The sequence below is a fragment of the Schistocerca serialis genome, chromosome 9 (assembly GCF_023864345.2).
Source record: "Schistocerca serialis cubense isolate TAMUIC-IGC-003099 chromosome 9, iqSchSeri2.2, whole genome shotgun sequence".
NCBI classification, from domain to species: domain Eukaryota; kingdom Metazoa; phylum Arthropoda; class Insecta; order Orthoptera; family Acrididae; genus Schistocerca; species Schistocerca serialis.
Genome location: NC_064646.1, coordinates 201,897,648 through 201,919,796, shown reverse-complemented (window position 1 = coordinate 201,919,796; position 22,149 = coordinate 201,897,648). Strand labels below are relative to the sequence as shown.

The 22,149-nt window shown below is 41.9% G+C and overlaps 1 protein-coding gene across 1 annotated transcript in view; it reads right to left on the bottom strand.

Moving 5' to 3' along the window:
• The window catches only part of LOC126418960 (sodium-coupled monocarboxylate transporter 1-like), a 173,088-nt gene that overhangs the window by 51,846 nt on the left and 99,093 nt on the right, over positions 1-22,149 (bottom strand). Inside the window, exons 9-11 of the mRNA XM_050086006.1 lie at positions 15,304-15,412; positions 11,723-11,832; positions 1,355-1,541 (exon numbers count right to left, since the gene is read on the bottom strand). Coding sequence (XP_049941963.1) covers positions 1,355-1,541; positions 11,723-11,832; positions 15,304-15,412 — 406 coding nt within the window. The remainder of the gene's footprint in view (positions 1-1,354; positions 1,542-11,722; positions 11,833-15,303; positions 15,413-22,149) is intronic.

Genomic DNA, 22,149 nt, shown 5'->3' with positions numbered 1-22,149 from the left:
CATTCAAATCGCACAATGACCACCATTCAAAGGTAACGGTAATTAGAGCTCGTACTGCTGCGTTCAGACAGTCGTTTTTCCCTCGTGCGATCTGCGAGTGAAACAGATGGGGGCAAATATGACTTTGGCGCAAATTGTGCCCTCCACCACACACCGTTTGGCGGCTAGCGGAGTGTTTATGTAGATGTAGATGCAGATGTAAATCCTGTAAAATCTTCGGTAAATGATACTTGTCTGAATTTTCCCACATAATACTAACGATAACGATTTCCTAAGTAAGAAAATGAAAACAGCAAACATGATCTGACGAAGCATTGAGTTCCATGCAGACTACATTTTACATAGAATTAACTGCCTGAAGGGAAGGGAATGTATTGATATAAGGTATTTTATTAAAGTACTTTGTCTATTAAGTGAGTGATATTACGATATCAACTTGGAATGTACAACGTCTCCACAAGAATTGATGTAACAGTGGTAACCATTCCACACACCTTAAAGAGGCCAAAGGACATATAAATTGGACAACAGCTAATTTAGATACTTGTGGTTTGGTCTGAAGTATCAGGATTTAGCCTCTATTCATATTATGCGAGATGTCGTGCGCACTGACAGCAAGAAGACGCGTTTAACTCTCGATATGTTGAGGGTGCATTTCAGGCTGGAGGTAGTTCTTTGACTGTGAACAAGAATGAGGATGGTTATTTCAGCATTCTTGGTCACCAAGTGCTGCTCTTTCTTCAACATCATCCTGTCTTCCAGATGACAACAGCCGGTTTCGCAAGGACTGCACACACACAGTACACTTCTTATATGACGGTCGCTCATGTACCCTGTTCCCCCTCAACTGCCCAGGTGAATCTCTCGATCTAAATCCTTTATAAAATTGCTGGGACTTATTCTAAATGCAGATGAAACTTAGCAATCCACATCCCGGCAACTTGGTAGCAGTACGGGATCGGGTCATCAATAGCGACTTCAGCTGGATGAAGCACAACTGAAGAAACTTTGACCTCAATTCCTCAACAACGTTAGTAGTGTGATGTCGTCTGTGAGCTGAGTAACCAGTATGCTTATTTACCAGTCTGAGAAAGGCCCTTAAGGAATTCCTATAAACGATGTCAAGAAAAGGTATTTCCAACAATTTTTTCTACGCAGATTGCTTTATGCGACGTCACAGTGGACGAAATGTTGATTACCACGAACACTGGGTTTGAAGTTGTAATACAGGACTTAAGGCGGCTGTAATAGAGCAGTATCCTTGTTTTAGCTGTACGGTTGAAAATCGGAGTACGTCTCACAGCTGGACTCCTGAAGCAGGGGACCTCAGTTGGGTCAACAGGGATAGACTCACCTGCAGCACTGTGCCGAGCTTCTCGACCACAAACACGAGCGACGTGCAGATGATGCCGAAGATCACCACGACGCTCTTGAGCAGGATGTCGGTCTGGCGCTCGGAGAGCGCGTCCTGCCCGTAGAACGTCTTGAAGAAGTCCTCCAGCACCACCGCCGAGATAGAGTTGAGCGCAGTCGACATGGAGCTGCCAAAATGAGCGCAATGAGAATCTACAGATCTCAATTTTTGCGTAAAACGTGGTCTCTGTGATCCGCTCAACTAGCATTACTACGAAATTTTATTGCTCTGACCACTCTAATGAAGCACATAATTCAATACATGACACTTTGCCAACATCACTGTTCTTCAATAAAATTCTTCAGGGTATCAGACCGCATCGTCATAATTTAAAATGCGCCAACGTTTCGGCCAGCGTTGCAGCTAGCCTTCATCAGCTGCAGGGCCTTACGTTAACGTAAGGCCCTGATGAAGGCTAGCTGCAACGCTGGCCGAAACGTTGGCGCATTTTAAATTATGACGATGCGGTCTGATACCCTGAAGAATTTTATTGAAGAAGACAACGGCCGCGGAAGCCTACGCTTACAACATCACTGTTGTTCACACATATACATTTGAACGTAGAAATATATGGCTTACACTTTTTTGCTGTGACCTGTTGGGCACGGCAAAAAAATAAAACACACAAAATTTTTGATTTCAATCTACGTTTATTCCTAAGCAAATGTTGGATCTAGGTGTCTTGTTGCAAGTATATGAACAGTGATTTTTGAAACAATTTTCCCCGATCTGTCGACACCTTTGATGTCCTTCGTCTCTTCCTTGTGCTCCTCTTTAAATCTCTACCGTACCGTACTACTCCAACAACTTCCTTTTCTTCTTAACATTTCATCAGCTTACCTTTCCCTATTATTTTCGCTCTTCCCTGACCAGTCAAAACATCTCACATTTTGGTGAGATTTGTTGGATATTAGTCATATTTTAGAAGGACGTAATTGGTAAACTACACAAGATGATGTTAGTAGATTGACATTCCACAAATTTATGTTGACCACTATATCTGTTACTATTGGGTACAAGAAGTGTAATATTCATATTGTAAAATTAATTCACTGAGGAAAGAGGTCGAATTATTCTTTCCGTGTTTATTTATTTATACTATTTCTTTTAATTAATATCTTGTCGTTTTTTGAGTCATCGGTCTTCTAACTGGTTTGATGCTGCCAGTCACTAACTCCTCTCCTGTGCCAACCTTCTCATCTCAGAGTAGCAACTGCATCTTACGTACACAATTATTTGCTGACTGCATTCCAATATCTGTCCTTCTCCGCAGGTTTTCCGTCCTACAGCTCCCTCTATTTCCATAGAAATAATCACCGGACGCCGATGTCATATCATCCTGTCCTTTCTTCTTGTCAGTGTTATTCGATTTTAAGTCTTCGCAACCTCTTTTAAATTATTTTTCTAACACTGGAGCCCTTATCTCTTCTCCGTTGACCCCTGTTTCTTCTCCTATAACATCAGACAAAACTTCTCCCTCATACAGGCCTTCAATATACTCTTTCTACGTATCCACTCTCTCCTCTGCAAGCCAACCTTTGTCGCCGAGCGGTTCTAGGCGCTTCAGTCTGGAACCACGCGACCGCTACGGTCGCAGGTTCGAATCCTGCCTCGGGCATGGATGTGTGTGGTGTCCTTAGGTTAGTTAGGTTTCAGTAGTTCTAAGATCTAGCGGACTGATGATTTCAGATGCTAAGTCCCATAGTGCTCAGAGCCATTTGGACCATCTCCTCTGCATTTAACTATAATTCCCATTGGCTGTTAATGTACCGCCCTTGATTTTAATTTCTTTTCTGTACACTGAATCAGTCTTTCTGAAAATCATTTCTCTTTCAATTTTCTTACATTTTTCATGCAGCCATTTTGTCTTCGCTTTCCTGCACTTCCTATTTATTTCGTTCCTAAGTGACCTGTATTCCTGTATTTCTGAATTTTCCTGAACATTTTTGTACTTCCGTTTTGGTAACGATGTAATAAGCAAGCAGTTGCATGAAAGAAATTGAACTTATTTATCGATTTCGGGCATTACAGCCCTTTTTCGGATGGTTATAGATATCACATTATTTTTGTGTTTTTATTGACATTCGCAAATAATGCGACAGATATGCCCTTCCGAAGAAGGGTACTGAGTGCCGGAAACCGACAAAAAAATTAAAATTCCTTTATGCAACTGGTTGATTATTATTTCGTTATTTCAACTACAGATGCTGACAACGGACAAAATACTAAACTGCTTTCTTTTATCGATCATCTGAAGTATTTCATCTGTTACACATGGTTCCGCTGCACTAGCTTCCTTGTACCTATTTTTCGTTCCAACGTGACTGCCATCTTTAGAGATGTCCATTTCTCTTCAACTGTAATGTCAGCTATTCATTATCCCGATGTCTATAGCCTCAGAGAACTTCAAGCCTATGTCTTCATTCTTCAGTACTTTCGTATCCAATTTCTGTGCCCACTGATTCTTCCTGACTAGTCTCTGAAACTTCAGCCTACTCTTCATCGTCGATAATTTGTGATCTGAGTCTATACCTGCTCCTGGGTACGCCTTAGCATCCAATGTCTTATTTCAGGATCTCTGCCTGACCATGAAGTAAGCTAACTGAAACCTCCCCGTATCTCTTAGCCGTTTCCAAGTGTATCCTCAAACACATTTTCTCTCTCTTCATCCTCTGCTTGCGCTGTCGTCATGTATACCTCAAGTAATGTTGTTGGAGTTGATCTGCTGTCCTTTTTGACGAAAACTATCCTACTGCTGAACTGTTAATAGTAACACCTCTCTGCCCTGCCTTTCTATTCATAACGACTCCTAGTCCCATTACACAGTTGTTTACAGGTGTTGGTATTACCCTATACTGGCCCGACCATATATCCTTGACTTCCCTCCATACTTTACTAATCCCCATTAAATCTAGATTCAGTCTAAACATTTTCGTTTTCAGATTTCCTGGCTTCCCTGCCACATTCAGAGCTCAGACATTCCACACCTCGACTCGTAGGACGTTATCCTTCCTTTGATTATACAATGTTTGTCAAGGTCACTTCACCCTTGGCTGACCCGTCCCGGAGATCCGAATAGGGGACTGACCGGAACCTTTTATCAATGGAGAGACCATCTTAAAACATTTTTCAATTAATGCAGTGGTTTTCATTGCCTTTTGCATGCTCATGCCGTTGATAATTGGTGATTGTTTCTTCTTTAGGGGCAATTTCGCAGCTCAAGGACAAGAGAGTGCCCTGAACCTACATGTGCTCCCCAAACCTCTTTGACAAGGCCGATGGCTGAATGAAGGTGACATCTTACGCCGGAGGTCTTCAGCCGCACTGCCGACGGTTTGTATTTAAAATTTAAGCGGCGGAGAATTTTAAAAAAACGAGACCGAGTACGTTCACTAGCCGTAGACCACATTTATGTTACCAGAAGTACATTGATCAGCCAGAACATAATGACCATCTTCCTAACTGCCGGCATCGCTTTGGAACGGATAACGGCGGCGAAGTTAGGTGGCTTGGAAGCAATGAGTCCCTGGTAGGTCGCTGCAGGGAGCCGGCACCACATCTGCACATACAAGTCACCTAATTGCGGTAAATTCTGGGGAAGAGGGCATTCTTTCTGATGGCATGTTCAATCACATCCTAGATGTTTTCGATCGGCTGCATATCTGGCGAGTTGGAGGGCTAGCAAATCAATTGAAACTAGTCACTGGGTTCCTCGAACCACTGTATCACTGTCGTGGCCTTGTGACATGGCACATTATTTTGTTGAAAAATGCCACTGCCATCGGGAAACATTATCATCATGAGGGGGTGTACGTGACCTGCAATCAGTGTACGATACTGCTTGGCCATCATGATGCCTTGCACGAACTCCATTATAGCCTGTCCACTATGGACAGGGAGGGGGAGGAGGTGACAGAGAGTGGGGGATGGAGGGGATGAACAGAGAGGAGCTGATGGACAAAGAGAGGGAGAAGGAGTAGGGGACTAATAGAAGATTGGAATAAATTCATGCCCCATCAACGCCAGGTACTCGGCTACTTTATTGTGTAATATGGATACAGAGATGTCGTACTGGATTTTAAACTGAAAGCATTACAATGGGCAGATGGGATCCAGACCATAATTGATTCCTAATGAAATTTAGTTTAATACTGAAGAAATTATTAAAAGGCAGGAAATTAAGGATATGGGACGTGGATAGATGGAAGCAGCCAATGGTTGTTGGAAGTTTTACAGGGAGAATTAGGTATCATTGTACTGAAACATGGGAAATAAATACCATAAACGAAATTGGAAGGATAGAAAAGAATCATATAGGTAAAGAAGTAAGACCTGGTAGAAATCCTCAGGTAACGCGAGAGATACCGAATTTAATTGAGGAAAGGAGAAAATTTGAAAATATAGTAAATGAAGCAGATAAATACGGAACACACTCGTCTAAAATTGATATTTACAGAAAGTACAGAAGGGATCAAAGGTACTCGCTAGAAGAAAATGGATGGCTGTTCAAGCACGCATAACTAGAAGGAGATAGCTGCCACCTACAAGAAAATTAAAAATACGTTTGGAGTAAATAGAAGCAGTTATATTGATATCACGAGGTCATACGGCAAGCCAGTACGAGAAAAAGAAGAGAAGGCTGAAAGTTAGGAGAAATATATAGAAGGTCTACATTAGGTAAACGAATCTGAGGACAAAGATATAGAAAAAGAAGAGAACTAGATGAGGGTGAGACGAGAGGTACAACAGTGCGAGAAGAAACTGAAAGGGCAGTGAAAGACCTAAGTTTAACATGGCCCCTTGAGTAGACAATCTTCCCTCAAAGTTATTGAGAGCCCTGACTGAATTATTCCATCGAGTGTGCAAGATACGTGAGACAGGCGAAATATTTTCAGACTTCAGAAAGAATGTAATAAATCAGATTCCAAAACAAATAAAAAGGTAACAGGTGCTAGTGCTACCAAACCACCAGTTTAGTAAGTGTTGGATAAAGATGTTGACACGAATTCTTTACGACACTTTGAAAAATCTGGTATAGACCCAACTTGAGGAAGATCAATATGGGTTTCGGAGAATTTTTTTAAGGAATCAGGGATAAAACACTTAATAAAATGGTTATTTGCAACTTGTACAGAAAGCAGACTGCAGTATTAAGAGTCAGAGGACATGAAAAGGAAGGAGTAGTTGAGAAGAGAGTGAATCAATCTCGTGCCTATCCCTGATGATAGTCAATCTATACATTGAGCAATCTGTGAAGGAAACAAAGGATAAATTTGGAAAGGGAATTAAAGTGCAAGGTAAAGAAATAAACAGTGTAAGATTTGCCGATGACGTAATTCTGTCAGAACCGGCAAATGAGTTGGGTGAGCAGCTGAACAGCATGGGTAGTAACTCAGAGATGAACATAAATAAAAGTAGCAAAACGGTAGACGCTGCCGGAATGCAGTCGAATTAAATCCGGAAATACTGAGGGAACTGGTAAATGAGACAATAAAGGAAGTAGATAAATTCTGGTATTTGGTAGCGCAATAAATGATGATGCCGAAATGAGGAAGGATATAAAAGTCCGTCTAGCCGTAGCACAAAAACAAATACAGAAAAAGAGGAATTTATTAACGTCTGATATCAGCTTAAATGTCAAGGAAGACTTTTTTGACGGTATATATCTGCAGTGTAGCCTTGCGTGGAAGTGAAACTCTGTTGCTGTGGAGTTCAAGAGCAAAAGAGAATATAAGCTTTCCAGATGTGGTGCGGTAGGAGAATGCTGGATATTAGATGAGTAGACCAATTATCTAACGAAGAGGTACTGATTCGGTCTGGATGAAAAAGGAACTCATGGCACAACTAGAGTAAAAGAAAGGGCCGGTTGTTACGACACGTCCTGAGATGTCAAACAATTGTCAGTATGCTAATGGTGGGAAGCACGGGGGAGAGGAGGGGGTGGGGGAGGAATTGTAGATGGAGATCACGGCTCGAACACAGTAAGTAAATGGATGTATGTGGCGACAGTTACGCAGATATGGAGAGATTTGCACAGGATGGACTTGCTGCATCTCACCAGTCTTCGTACTGAAGATCATGAAACGAAGAACATCGGATGCACAGGGAATAGGAAATATTTTTACTAGATTGAAGAGAATCTGTACTAATGGCTCTACAGGGTAATTGGAAATTGCGGTAAAACATAGCCAAATCACCGGTAACATTGAGATTTTTACGCACGAGGTCACTCTTAAACCATATTGCAACAGACTCTGAGTCATTCATTTTACTATTGTTCCGGGTCCTAACGTCCAAAGGCGCAGTCGATGAGAAGCACGAAGTACCAATGTCTCTGTTGCATACTGTTAATTTCAAATGTGCGATAAGCAATCACATCTCTACTATTAAACTCTCCAAAGCCAGTTTATCTCTACAATCACCACAACGCACAACAACTGCAGTGGTCCAACCGTTACCATACTGAGCCACACCATTCTTAGTAGCAAAATTCAGTACTCATCCCACGAATACAGATGGGCGTTACAAACTGACTTGGAAAGCTACACTGGATGCAGTTGTCATTGAAATATTATCACCAGCTTTGTAAACTGTAAGGTATGGGGTCCCACTCCTCCTAAAACGCGGCTGCGGCGGCGCGGTTCCTTCCATCCCTTTACGACGGACCTGCACCTACCTGTGAACATTGTGTCAGCAGATCATCAGTAGGGAAGCCGAGCGAAACCTAATGTACTTCGACGTGAACCAGGCTGCAATTAAAGTCACTAATCTACGTTTCGGGAGAAAATTTTCACACGAATTGAAAGGTTGGAAATTTTGTCCTTAGTTAAAATATTCTGGAACTTAGGTGAACAAGTATCACTGCCAAGCCCGTGCTAGTCTTAACACAGTCACTCCCAATCTCTTTCACTCACGTTAGCAAGTTTATGGTGTTGCATTTCCCGGAAACGTAATACCTACAAAAATACAGATTGTTTTTTATTGAGAATGCTCGACAAATATGAAGTCTGTCGGTACCTAATGCAGTCACAGTTCTTAGCCACCGACCTGCTCAATACGCCATGCGGAATATATGTCTTTTCTCGTCACAAAATTCACTGAAAAATTCCGAAAATTCTACACACCCATCGGAATAATTATGCCGTCAATTTACAACACATTCGATGTATGAAACACTGCTAGATCCGGCAAGTAGTCATTTCCATCGGAACTACTGCTACACATGTCTGAATTGTTTCATGGCTAGACTCCGACTCCTCTCTAGAATACTCTTAAGTCTTCTCTACCAGCAGAGAAAGGCGCGCGAAGAATATTGCTTTACCGTTGGTCAGTTTACTCAACAGCAACAATAGCAAGACAACCTTCTCCCGCGTCAGTCCGCGCTTTTCATCAATAACCAATCGCAAAATAGTAAACCTAACCATTGCTCTTTTTACCAGCGTAACTATCTAACATGCTTAAGTTTTATGTATGGATAAAGTTAATTACTCTTGTTACTTATACCTGAATTAACTTTCTCTTTACCGTAAACGTACTTTACAAATCTATTCCACAAAAATCCCCTTTGTCCACATCCATACTTCTTCGAAATGTTCCCACACTAAATCCCACTACATAACTCGTTAAACAATTATCTTCATATTAACCTTAAACCACACTCACGCATCATTCATACTGCTAAAACACATTTATAACATTTTACATACACAAAAAGACATAATGACACTTCATGAAAATAATAGAACAGTTTATGAAAAATATTCTGTTACTTTAGTCCACTCTAGTGGGCACAATCGAAACTAAATCACAGTCCCCTATCCATTAATGTCCTCTATCGGCTGATACATAAACTACGTGCGCATCCAGTCTCGTGTCACCATCTGTCACTATCCAGCTCTGAGACACATCTCCCACTTAACCGCCTCCAAAGCAGGATCGGTATAAGGCGCTACGCCCCACAGCGTTCTATGACTTGTAAGAGGGGAGTGAGCACATAATATTTTGAATAGAAACCCATGTCAGGAAACTTACCGTTTCCCTTCCATGACGGTTTCTATTCAGATGTGTAACGAGTCCGCTTCTGCTGATGGAAAGGGAAAAGTGCTTGTCATGGTATGCAATAGGATAGACAGGATGACGTGTTCTACGTGAAACGATCACCTGATGTGGCTTAGTCTGCCTTGCAGGGAAATACCTATAGAGACAGAGGAAGATCTGCTCGCACGAGTTCTGGCCGCTGCATTAGAAATCGGAGAGACATCAGGTGGGATGGAGAATGTGTACCAGGACATGCTTAATAGGTACAACGTCTGTAACAACGTTAGTGGTCTCCACATCGAACCGCTGTTGTGATGTATCAGTATTGTTCTTTAAGTACAGTATTCTGGATTCTTGTTTGTTCTGGCATAATGAAACAGGGAAGTTTAAATAATACAAAAAATTTGTGTAACTGATAAATATATGTTTCGTCATGTTTCCTTTCGAATTTTTACCTAATACTTGTATTGTGTTACACCTAATTCAGTTCCTCAAACAGACGTGGCTGGGTTAAGCTTTTGATTGTAAGCCGTCGTACAATGGGAACGGCATGTTTCCGAACATAAGTTCCTACTCGAGATATTATGTACTCATTCCCCTCTACAGATCCTGGAAGTCTATAATGGGAATTTCCGAACATCCTGTGTATAACAAGCGATTGATTCAATCTATGTTACTTCACTGAAGAATGTTTCTGTCAATGCTAGAGCTTCCGTAAGAATTCATCAGAATGTTGGCAATTTAGAACTGTAAGAGAAAGGGAAGGAAGCTACCTACAAGAAGCACTATACGTAGCTGTTTTGGTCCTTAACTACAAGATTTAATAATACATACATTCTGAAATACCTCCGCCTCGGCGATCAACTAGTACTGTTTGCATTGTAGTAGAGGAGTGCAGTGCATTGCCAATAAACTTCCATAGTAGATGGAAAAACGTCACAAAAAAAGTTCCTAAGATGATCTATAGCGAAAATAAAGCAAAAAAGACAGAAATGAACAATGAAGGCATAGAATTTTGAATCCTTGTATTTCGCGAAAAACCGCTGTACTGACTGGGCCATCTGCGAACGACCAGTTCTCACAGCTTTTCTTAAACCACTAAAGCTGTGAGCAATGCCACGCGTCTTGAGTCGTGCTTGGATAGCTCATTCGATAGATCAGTTCCCCCACGAAAGGAATACAATTTTATTCCAAAAAAAAAAGCGGCCCGGCAGTCCCATAAATTCCACTTTTTCCGATATTTGGACAGTGTCGTGTCCAGCCATCTTCAGAGTGAGCCAGGTAACAGACGCTCCAGCACTTGAACTGTCCTTTTAAAAAAGCGGACCACGCCACTACGCATGCCGCCAGAGATTCACAAGGCGCTAGAGACGTTAATCGGCGGCCAAGAGGTACAACGAATGCATGAAATATACACGTCAAAAAAGTCTTGCATCACACCGGTTCCCAGAACTCCTGAAGATAGACGTTGACTGTATATATTGTACAACAGACACAGTCCCTCTGACTGTTCAGAGATGTCACTAAACCCACCCAAACATGTAAAAAACCATGTATGAGCAGCGCCTAGTAGACCGAGGGAGTCCGACAGCCGATCAGTTCTGCTCATTCCACCAGGAAGGAAGTACACGGCTCAAGTTGTATGTAGTTCAATCGTGCCTAGTCGGTCAATACCACGGTTCGATCGCGGCCGGATTATTAGTTTGTGCCAGGAAGGGCTCTCAACAAGGGAAGTGTCCAGGCGTCTCGGAGTGAACCAAAAAGGTGTTGTGCGGACATGGAGGAGATACAGAGACACAAGAACTGTCGATGACATGCCACGCCCATGCCGCCCACACGGGCTCCACATTGCAAATTTTATTATGTGACGTCTACTCTTCAACATCTTGTCTCTGGGCTTCATACGCTTCGCTTTCTTTCGCATACTGGCATCGTGTTATTGTATGTCCTAATGGCTGATTGAAGACGGCCGTAGTTTAATCAACACGTTTATATTCTAGTCCAGTTTTGGGCAGTTGGGGGAGTACGCCATCCAGGCAAGCATTCATTGTCTTGTAGTAATTGAATTATATTGCCTCATGATAATGGCATGATCCCCGAAATGGGTCAATAATACCAAAGAGTATAATGTCTAGTTATCAAGTCGTAATAGAAATACAGCTTTTGCAAACCGAGTCTGAGAGGCTGAGAATGGTTGCTTAATACAAAAACTGATTTACAGCTGACAGTGCGTACTCCAACATGGATCTCAGAAAATATGGAGACATTTACCTGAGGGCGGCACTGAAAACACCCGCAACAAAGATTCCCGGCATACCAGGCAAGTTCTGCAGGGTTTCCATCACCAGCAGCGGAAGCAACTGATCCTTGGCGGTCGCTTGCTGAAAGAAAGGGAAAACAGACCGGTTACGGTGCACTCTCTATTTTATTTACATTTCTGTAGGCATGTGATTTACCATATAATTCAGAGCTCCAGCCTATACTTGCAGAACCAGATATTTGGTCTGCAAATATTATTTGCAATTGAAGGGACCGGCAGGGGTGCAAGCCCGCAAGCGTGTATATTGTGTTACTGCATGTTATACGCTTGGTGTAGTTCAAAGACAAGAACATAATTCCTATAAGGCAAACCGGGGTGTATAGGAGACAGGGCTCTATAGCATTACATATGGAATTAGCTGTTAGCTGCATGTAGTTGCTTCAAATATGCAACAGTTAAAATGGCCATATTAATCTTTGCTAAAGTGAGTGTTAGAAATATATTCCACCGACCTCAATATTAGCGAAATAATGTTTGCTGTCATGGTGGAGAAAGGTGGCAGTCTAGTTACAACTGAATGATAAATCATTCTTTGCATCAAACATTGTTGCGTCTGAATGGAAAAATCACATTGTCAAGTGTTAAAATTATACATTTTTTCATTTGTGTGGCCACAGTGTCCATAGTTGCTTTAGAAGAGAAGCTACATACCTACTAGCAAAACAAATGAAGTCACAGCTCACCCAGTATCATAAACTAGAAGATGAAAGAACAATGAGAAGTACCTCTCAAGTGGTAGAAAATATAATAGTCGCTAAAATCCCTGAGACAGCAAAATTGTTCTCCTTTGATGTAGAAAGTATGTACAGTTGCATCCCTGTCAATGAAATCATTAAAATAATTGAAGGAAACCTGAAAACACAAATCCAGCTACCGCATGACACACAGAAGAAACCATAAAATTATTACAGAACTATTTTGAATTCAGTCAAGGATACTACATAAAAATCAAGGTTTACCAAAGGGGCTTACCTATCTCAGGAACATTAGCCAACATTTTCTTGAATCACATAGAAAAATTGATATTTGAAGACATAATAACAAAGAAAAGCTACAGCGTCATCTACTGGTATAGATACATGGATGACATAATATGCATGGCAGATGAACCTAAAAACAGAATACAGCAACTACACAAAGACATAAATACTGTACACAAAAACATAAAATTCACAATAGGGGAAAAACAAGTAAACACACTCAGCTTTTTAGACACAACCATTAGAAAAGACGATAATAAACATACATTTGACATATGCAGAAAACCCACAAGTGACATTGTGTTAAATGCAACTTCAAACCACCCACAGAGTCATAAACAAACAGCAATCAAATACATGTTAAACAGGCTGAACAGGATCCCCCTAAACAGTTGTAATTATCAGAAAGAGTTAGCCATGATAAAACAAATGGCATTAAAAATGGAGACAAAGAAACAATGGTATACAAACAAAATAAAAAAAATAAAGAGACAAATAATGAAAAAACTAACCAAACCACACTAACTTGTACAACTTGTACTACAACAAACAAAAATGGCATACAGTGACGTACCACAACAAATTCACTCATGTAATAGGGAACATATTCAATAACAAGGCATAAACATTGCACAAAAAACACAATTCCATACAACAGCACATCCCAAAACTAAAATCAAAACCAGACAGACGCCAACAATGTCGCATCTATCAACTCAGTTGCAAAGATTGTGAGAAGGTGTACATTGGAGTGACTGGCAGGACATTTGACACAAGAAATAAAGAACACATCAGAGCATTCAGATATGGTACAAATCATTCAATATTTGAGGATCATCTAAAAGAACACCGTAGACCAAGCAATATTGAAAACGATATGAATATCATAAAAATCAGTAAAGACAGACACCTCTTCCGTTTCCAAGAAAATTTCCACATACAAAAAGCACTAACACAAAATAAACAGTTGCTCAGTGACCACAAAAATATCGGAAACCAGACTCTATACAGAATAATTGATGAATTTACATGAGAAAGAGCCTTTTCAATCCTTCACCCCCTCCCGCTCTCCCACATCGCCCCTTCCCCCCTCACAATTTCGTTTCACTTCTCACTCCTCAGCTTCTCCTCTAACTCACACTCCATCACACTGCTGTATACTTGTGTCCACTCATCATAGTTTCCCCGTACCCTTATATATATATATATATATATATATATATATATATATATATATATATATATATATATTCTTTGCATCGCTATTGCTTCTCTACTCTTACGCGACACATAAATACACATAAACATAAGTAAATACGATTAAACACACACACTATCTTACTAAAAAAAAGCTGCATGTAAAAGACAAAGTAGCGGAAAGGTTATGTTGGCAACACTACAAAACACAAACAACACATACTTGAAGTACAAAAAGAAACGGAATACAGTGGTGTGCATTAAAGTGTGGTGTGAGAAGTACATAGTGCTGTAGAACATCCAAAAATTAGACCAAAATTATCAGTGCCAAAAAGAGAAAAACTTCGATGTGCTAGCAGACCGCATTTCCCGATGTAAGCGAGAAATCAGCCGAAAAATCACTGTAAGTACAAATCAAAGTATTCTTAACGAACTGGTTTTCGATGTAAACATCAAATCAGAATGTTAATAACTTAATTACAGACCACTGATGATGCTCTACCTCAGTCAAGCGAGACGCTTCTGGTGAAAAAATTACCCACTTTTGTAGTAGCAGCGACAGACCAACAGTACGATCAAGAGTTAACAATATCATCTCTCTGGTCTGTATTTTATTTACTGATTTATACAACGCAAACAATTTAGGGCCTGCAGGTCCATTTCTGCATCAGACAAGGGTTACACCAACGATACTTTTCATCTCATACTTGCAGTGGCAGTTGATAGTAAATTTAACATGATACATAGTAATAAAATTGAAAACCTTTGGAAACCAGGTTTGAATTTATTTAATGACAATGGTAATGGCAGCACAAAGAAGTAATGGTTACAGTACAGAATAACAACTGCAGAAAAACGATTTTTATTCGACCAAAACGGCGCTCTTTTCGTGGTCAAGAGATCTCAGAGTCATGATTAAGAGATGGAACGATTATCCATTCAATTTGTATTCCGGGCCATTTGTCTGTACATGGGGTAGGAGAGCGATAGACGTTTTTTAGGGTTGAACCACTGCTGTGATCTCGAGGTAGCTGGTGACGTGGACGGTTATTGGAAGGGTATGAAATTATGCAGTGTTTTGTGACCACACTCATACAGACGCGGATAATAATCACTCTGGCTTTGGTCTCCACTGCCCTCAATGAATTTATTGGCAATCACCAAGAAAATTTGTACCATACATTTACAAGAATGCCTACAACCTTAAAATCCCTCATACGGATAGTTACTAGATTTGAATGAATAAAACGAAATATCATAAATCATTGTCCGTCACTTCAGGTTGATATTAGAATTCTTTTGTGGCCACAACATCAGTCATCGCTGAGCAGGAATACACTAACGCTGTGTTTTACCTTGGTAGTGAGAGGATCACAGTCATGGTACACTGCATAAGTGAGCAAACCAGTATAGCAGCTCATGAAAGTGAGACACAACGCACCAGCCAGGAACATCCACATTGTCCTGAAAATAAACAAAGATTACATGACGACAATAGGCTCACTTTTTAGGTCAAGGTAGGTGTTATTACAACAGTTTTTCATTGGAGACGAAACACAAAGCTGAATCTTCTCGAAAACCTACAAATGTTTACTTTGTTGGAATTAGACCATGGCCCTTGTCTTTCACATACAAATACAACTTTGGGAATTACGTTAAGCTGCAGATATGTTCCATACGTACTAGCAGAAATAATGTTGTAATGGTGCCCATACTGCCATTCAAAGACACGAAAGATAAAGTTTCCCGAAGACAGACGACGTCAAATCAGTCTTCATGATTACAACTGATAAGACGACTCGTGAAGCTTGTAAAATGCTATACACGGTGCTACAAAAAGGTACGGCCAAACTTTCAGGAAACATTCCTCACACACAAAGAAAGAGAATATGTTATGTGGACATGTGTCCGGAAACGCTTACTTTCCATGTTAGAGCTCATTTTATTACTTCTCTTCATCACATTAATCATGGAATGGAAACACACAGCAACAGAACGTACCAGCGTGACTTCAAACACTTTGTTACAGGAAATGTTCAAAATCTCCTCCGTTAGCGGGGATACATGCATCCACCCTCCGTCGCATGGAATCCCTGATGCGCTGATGCAGCCCTGGAGAATGGCGTATTGTATCACAGCCGTCCACGAAGAGTCTCTACATTTGGTACCGGATTTGCGTAGACAAGAGCTTTCAAATGCCCCCATAAATGAAAGTCAAGAGGGTTGAGGTCAGGAGGGCGTGGAGGCCATGGGATTGATCCGCCTCTACCAATCCAGCGGTCACCGAAAATGTTGTTGAGAAGCGTACGAACACTTCGACTGAAGTATGCAGGAGCACCATCATGCATGAACCACATGTTGTGTCGTACTTGTAAAGGCACATGTTCTAGCAGCACAGGTAGAGTATCCCGTATGCAATCATGATAACGTGCTCCACTGAGCTTTGGTCGAAGAACATGGGGCCCAATCACGACATCACCAACAATGCCTGCCCAAACGTTCACAGAAAATATGTGTTGATGACGTGATTGCACAATTGCGTGCGGATTCTCGTCAGCCCACACATGTTGATTGTGAAAATTTACAATTTGATCACATTGGAATGAAGCCTCATCCGTAAAGAGAACATTTGCACTGAAATTAGGATTGACACATTGTTGGATGAACCATTCGCAGAAGTGTACCCGTGAAGGCCAATCAGCTGCTGACAGTGCCTGCACACGCTGTACATGGTACGGAAACAACTGGTTCTCCTGTAGCACTTTCCATACAGTGACGTGGTCAACGTTACCTTGTACAGCAGCAACTTCTCTGGTGCTGACGATTGGGTTATCGTCAACTGCACGAAGAATTGCCTCGTCCATTGCAGGTGTCCTCGTCGTTCTAGGTCTTGCCCAGTCGCGAGTCATAAGCTGGAATGCTCTGTGCACCCTAAGACGCCGATCAATTGCTTCGAACGTTTTCCTGTCACGACACCTTCGTTCTGGAAATCTGTCTCGATACAAACGTACCGCGCCACGGCTATTGCCTGCACTGACTGCCAAACCACGTTCGTGGTGAACATTAACCTGTTGATGCTACGTACTGATGTGCTTGACGCTAGTACTGTAGAGCAACGAGTCACATGTCAACACAAGCACCGAAGTCAACATTACCTTCCTCCAATTGTGCCAACTGGCGGTGAATCGAGGAAGTGCAGTACATACTGACGAAACTGAAATGAGCTCTAACATGGAAATTAAGCGTTTCCGGACACATGTCCACATAACATCTTTTCTATATTTGTGTGTGATGAATGTTTCCTGAAAGTTTGGCCGTACCTTTTTGTAACACCCTGAATAAACCTCAGATCTCAACATTTACGAAATACCATACGAGTGCTGACATCGTAACGTCGCGCAAACTTTATGCGCGGCAACACAACACCATATTCAACATGAGAGTTGTCTATTACTACGCTATCCAGAGGATAGTGTAGTAGCTAAAAATGAATTGGAAAACAGACATACCATCGCATTAAACGGCACCTTTATCGTAAGGAATGCTTCCGGTTTCAGTGCTAACATAATTAAAGGAGGTATATAGATAAAAATATCGCTTAACATCTTCAACAAAGATGGTGCTTCACAGTTGAGCACGGCGTGTGGCCGGAGCATCGCAAAGTTAAATAGGGGCGCAGGAGACTGTGAACAGAAACGTTGCCTTATATGGCGATGGACCAAGAATCAGTGACACCACATCCAGAACTACGGTTCTTTAACGAAGATCGGGAGTTACCAGGCGCGAATTCTTTGCCACTTAACAATGGTCAAAGAGTACCGGTGGCTTTGTGACTACTGTCCTGACTGGAAGGCCGAGAAAAATTTATTCATTCTGTAAAAAGTTTACTAGCTTCGTTTTCCTGCTGTTTAAATCAGTTATATTTCGACATCATCCTCTTCCTCATACCTAGAATAACGTTACGTACATTACCTGCCATTACTTCCAGAATTACATTACTTGTTATTAACAGTTCTGTTTCATGTTTTGAACCATTCAGATGGTTCAGTTAATTCTGAAATAGTACAAATTTTTTCTCTGTCGTTAGTTTTCCATCTTATTTTTGTCCTTTTTCTTCCGACGAGCGATGAGGCATACCGTTGTAAACACTGGATTTCCATTTAGGAAGATGGAGGTTCAAATTCCCGGACAGCCGCAGTATCCAACACATTCAATTGCAAACACGTTGGATACGGTGAGTTCATGTTCCGTCGACAGTTTATAACATTTTAAGTGGAATTAGTGAGCGAATATAGAAACGAATGTAGAATATAGAGTTGCGGTGTTACACTTCAATTGCCCACCACTTCTTATAACAAATCGAACACAATGAAGTTGGCACCGTATTTTAAGGTGATGGAATGGAGTCTGGTCTCGGAGACATTTGTTTAGATCCTACCTACAGATGTAAATCAAGCAGTCACTCTGAACACTATTAAATCGAAGCTAATCGTGGGGATGTAAAAGAACAGGGAGGACAGTACCATATCATTATTACTGGGAGACCCTAAATTCGACTCCTTAATTGCTATTTATTCTGCATTACACGTTTACAGAACATCAGGAAAAGAATATTAAGCACTGAAATTGCGAAAAAGAATGCACTAGTGCTTAATATCAAGTTCACATGTTATAAACATAAATTAAAATAAAAGTTACACAAATGAAATCTGTGATGGTCCTATACGTTTTAGACGAAACAGTGAGAGACGCTAGCAATGAAAAGCAACAGTTCAACATGCTGGGAGAGTTACCTATCGTGTAGGTCGTAGCATTTGGCGGTGTTGTAACGATGGCAAGTGCAAGTTGTCTAAAACGTCCGCTGTAATGGACAGGAATGCAAAGTGTTCAATGCCCAGGACATCGAGAATGGTGAGGATGTCCACGATATGCAATGTCTGTCTTGTTCAGAAGTACTACGCAAAGTTCCGTCGGACATATATCCATTTCCGGAGAAACAGAAAATGAGGCAGTTACAGCTGTTATGAAACACATGAAATGTGTTCCCCGTTGGGAATATTGACAACCATGAGCTACATAATGAAAAGACGATAATGAAAATATTTGCCGGGACGGAACACGAACGTGAATTCTCCGGGTATCGCAAACGGCCGCCTTACGTTTTCTTTTTTTTAATCTTTTTTTTTGCCGTTGTATTTGCTCGTAGCGGACGTCACATGCCATCCGTTGAAATTCGCCGTTGACCCCTTCACTCAGTTTTCTTATTACAAAGACCAGCCGGCTCTCTGTCCGAAAAAGTTGAGCTACCGTGCCGGATACCATTTAGTTATTCGAGACCGGCTGACGGTCACACGGAAGATTCCATATATTGTCAACCACGTGTCGACTACCTGCTGTCGTAAATCGATTATGTACACTACTGGACATTAAAATTGCTACACCACGAAGATGACGTGCTAAAGACGCTAAATTTAACCGACAGGGAGAAGATGTTACGATATGCTAATGACTAGCTTTTCAGAGCATTCACACAACGTTGGCGCCGGTGGCGACACCTACAACGTGCTGACATGAGGAAAGTTTCCAATCGATTTCTCATACACAAACAGTAGTCGACCAGCGTTGCCTGGCGAAACGTTGTTGTGATGCCTCGTGTAAGGAGGACAAATGCGTACCATCACGTTTTCGACTTTGATAATGGTCGGATTGTAGGCTATCCCCATTGCGGTTTATCGTATCGCGACAATGTTGCTCGGGTTGGTCGAGATCCAATGACTGTTAGTAGAATATGGAATCGGTGGGTTCAGGAGGGTAACACGGAACGCCGTGCTGGATCTCAACGGCCTCGTATCACTAGCAGTCCAGATGACAGGCATCTTATCGGCATTGCTGTAACGGATCGTGCAGCCACGTCTCTATCCCTGAGTCAACAGATGAGGACGTTTTCAAGAGAACAACTATCTGCACGAACAGTTCGACGACGTTTGCAGCAGCGTGGACTATCAGCTCGGAGACCATGGCTGCGGTTACACTTGACGCTGCATCACAGACAGGAGCGCCTGCGATGGTGTACTCATCGACGAACCTGGAAGCACGAATGGCAAAACGTCATTTTTTCAGATGAATCCACGTTCTGTTTACAGCATCATCATGGTCGCATCCGTGTTTGTCGACATCGCGGTGACCGCACGTTGGAAGCGTGTATACGTCATCGCCATACTGGCGTATCACTCAGCGTGATGGTATGGGTTGCCGTTGGTTACACGTCTCGGTCACCTCTTGTTCGCATTGACGGCACTTTGAACAGTGGACGTTACATTTAAGATGTGTTACGACCCGTGGCTCTACCCTTCGATCGATCCCTGCGAAACTCTACATTTACAGGATAATGTATGACTGCATGTTTCAGGTCCCTCACGGGCCTTTCTGGATACAGAAAATATTTGACTACTGCCCTGGCCAGTACATTCTCCAGATCTCTCACCAGTTGAAAACGTCTGGTCCTTGGTGGCCGAGCAACTGGTTCGTCAGAATACGCCAGTCACCACTCTTGATGAATTGTGGTATCGTGTTGAAGCAGCATGGGCAGCTGTACCTGTACACGCCATCCAAGCTCTGTTTGACTGAATGCCCAGGCGCATCAAGGCCGTTATTACGGCCGGGCGTGGTAGTTCTGGGTACTGATTTCTCAGGATCTATGCACCCAAACTGCGTGAAAATGTAACCACATGTCAGTTCCAGTATAATATGTTTCTCCAATGAATACCAGTTTAACATCTGCATTTCTTCTTGGTGTACCAATTTTAATGGCCAGTAGTGTATAATCCCGTAAATGAGACACATTTTAATTGAAAGTCGCTTGCCCGGTTTCAGAGTATAAATGCGATATTCCTGTGTCTATGTTATTAAAAAATTCAGTGCAGGGTTTCTTCAGATATGCATGCATTTGAAGGAACAGACACTGCAGCAGCGACTACAGCCGCTATGAAACACATGAAATGTATTCGCAGTTGCGAATACGGACAACCATTAGCTGTGTAAAGTAAAGGTAACAATGTAGATATGTACCCGACCAGGAATCGAACCCAGATTTCCCCCTTATCGCGGACTGCTGCCTTACCAATGGACTATCTGAGCCCGACTCACGAACACATCGAAACTCCCACATCTCGTCAACCATGTGTCTATAACTTGCTCTCGTTCAGTCATTATATGCGGGGGACATTTGGAAGGTAAGGTCTGATCGGTCGTGAAATGGAAACCAGTGTGAAAATCAAAAACGTTTTATTGGGAACAGTTAGTGACAGCTGCCTGCTACTTCACTACTCTGTCGCCACTCCATCTTAGACATCTGTCGCAGTGTTGTTCGAACTTTCCAATACGCTCCTCATGGAAGACAGCCGCCTGTAGTTTCACGACATCTCTGTGCTGGTCTACAGTTCGTTGTCTATGTTATTTTCAGAGCCAGCTCTTCATGTGAGCGGGGATGATGCTCATTAGGAGATAGTTATGGGCTGTATTGTGGATTATTGAACACTTCCGATCAAAAACGCTGAAAGAACATCTTCGTTGTGCATGCAGAGTACGGCCGAAAATTGTCATGAAGAAGGAAACGTATGACTGTTATGTTATGTGGGCTGCAAGACATCAAGCGGAGTCTCTCACCAGGCCCTCATACTTTTCGGGAGACACTATTTTCTGTTCATCTTTTCATGCTCACGGTGCGCTCAGAACACAGCAGAGCGACGTGACGAGGTCGACGGGTGTACTAAAGAAACTACTCGACACCTGTGGATCGGATTTTTGCTTCAGACATACACGCATGCCCAAATGAACAGGCACTGCGGCAGTTACGACCATTATGTAATACATTAAATGTATATGCAGTTGCGAATTTGTCCGTCTAACCAGCGAGTTCGAAGGAAACTCATTAGGCCTGTTAGGATGCCATTACGTGGCCCACCTTGTTGATCACTGTAACAGTTTCAAAGGTGTTGGCTTAAAGTGAACCAGGCTCAACAACCCAGAACAAACCAAATAATTTTTAGGAATCACTCTCGTCTCGAGGACACACAGAAGATCTGAAGGTAGAGCTTTCTCGCTTGTAGATTAACTGTCTAAGAAAATAAATGCAGTATCGCAGAATGACTGCTTTGCGTTCATGTATGCAACTACAACCTTGAAACTGAACCCCAACATCG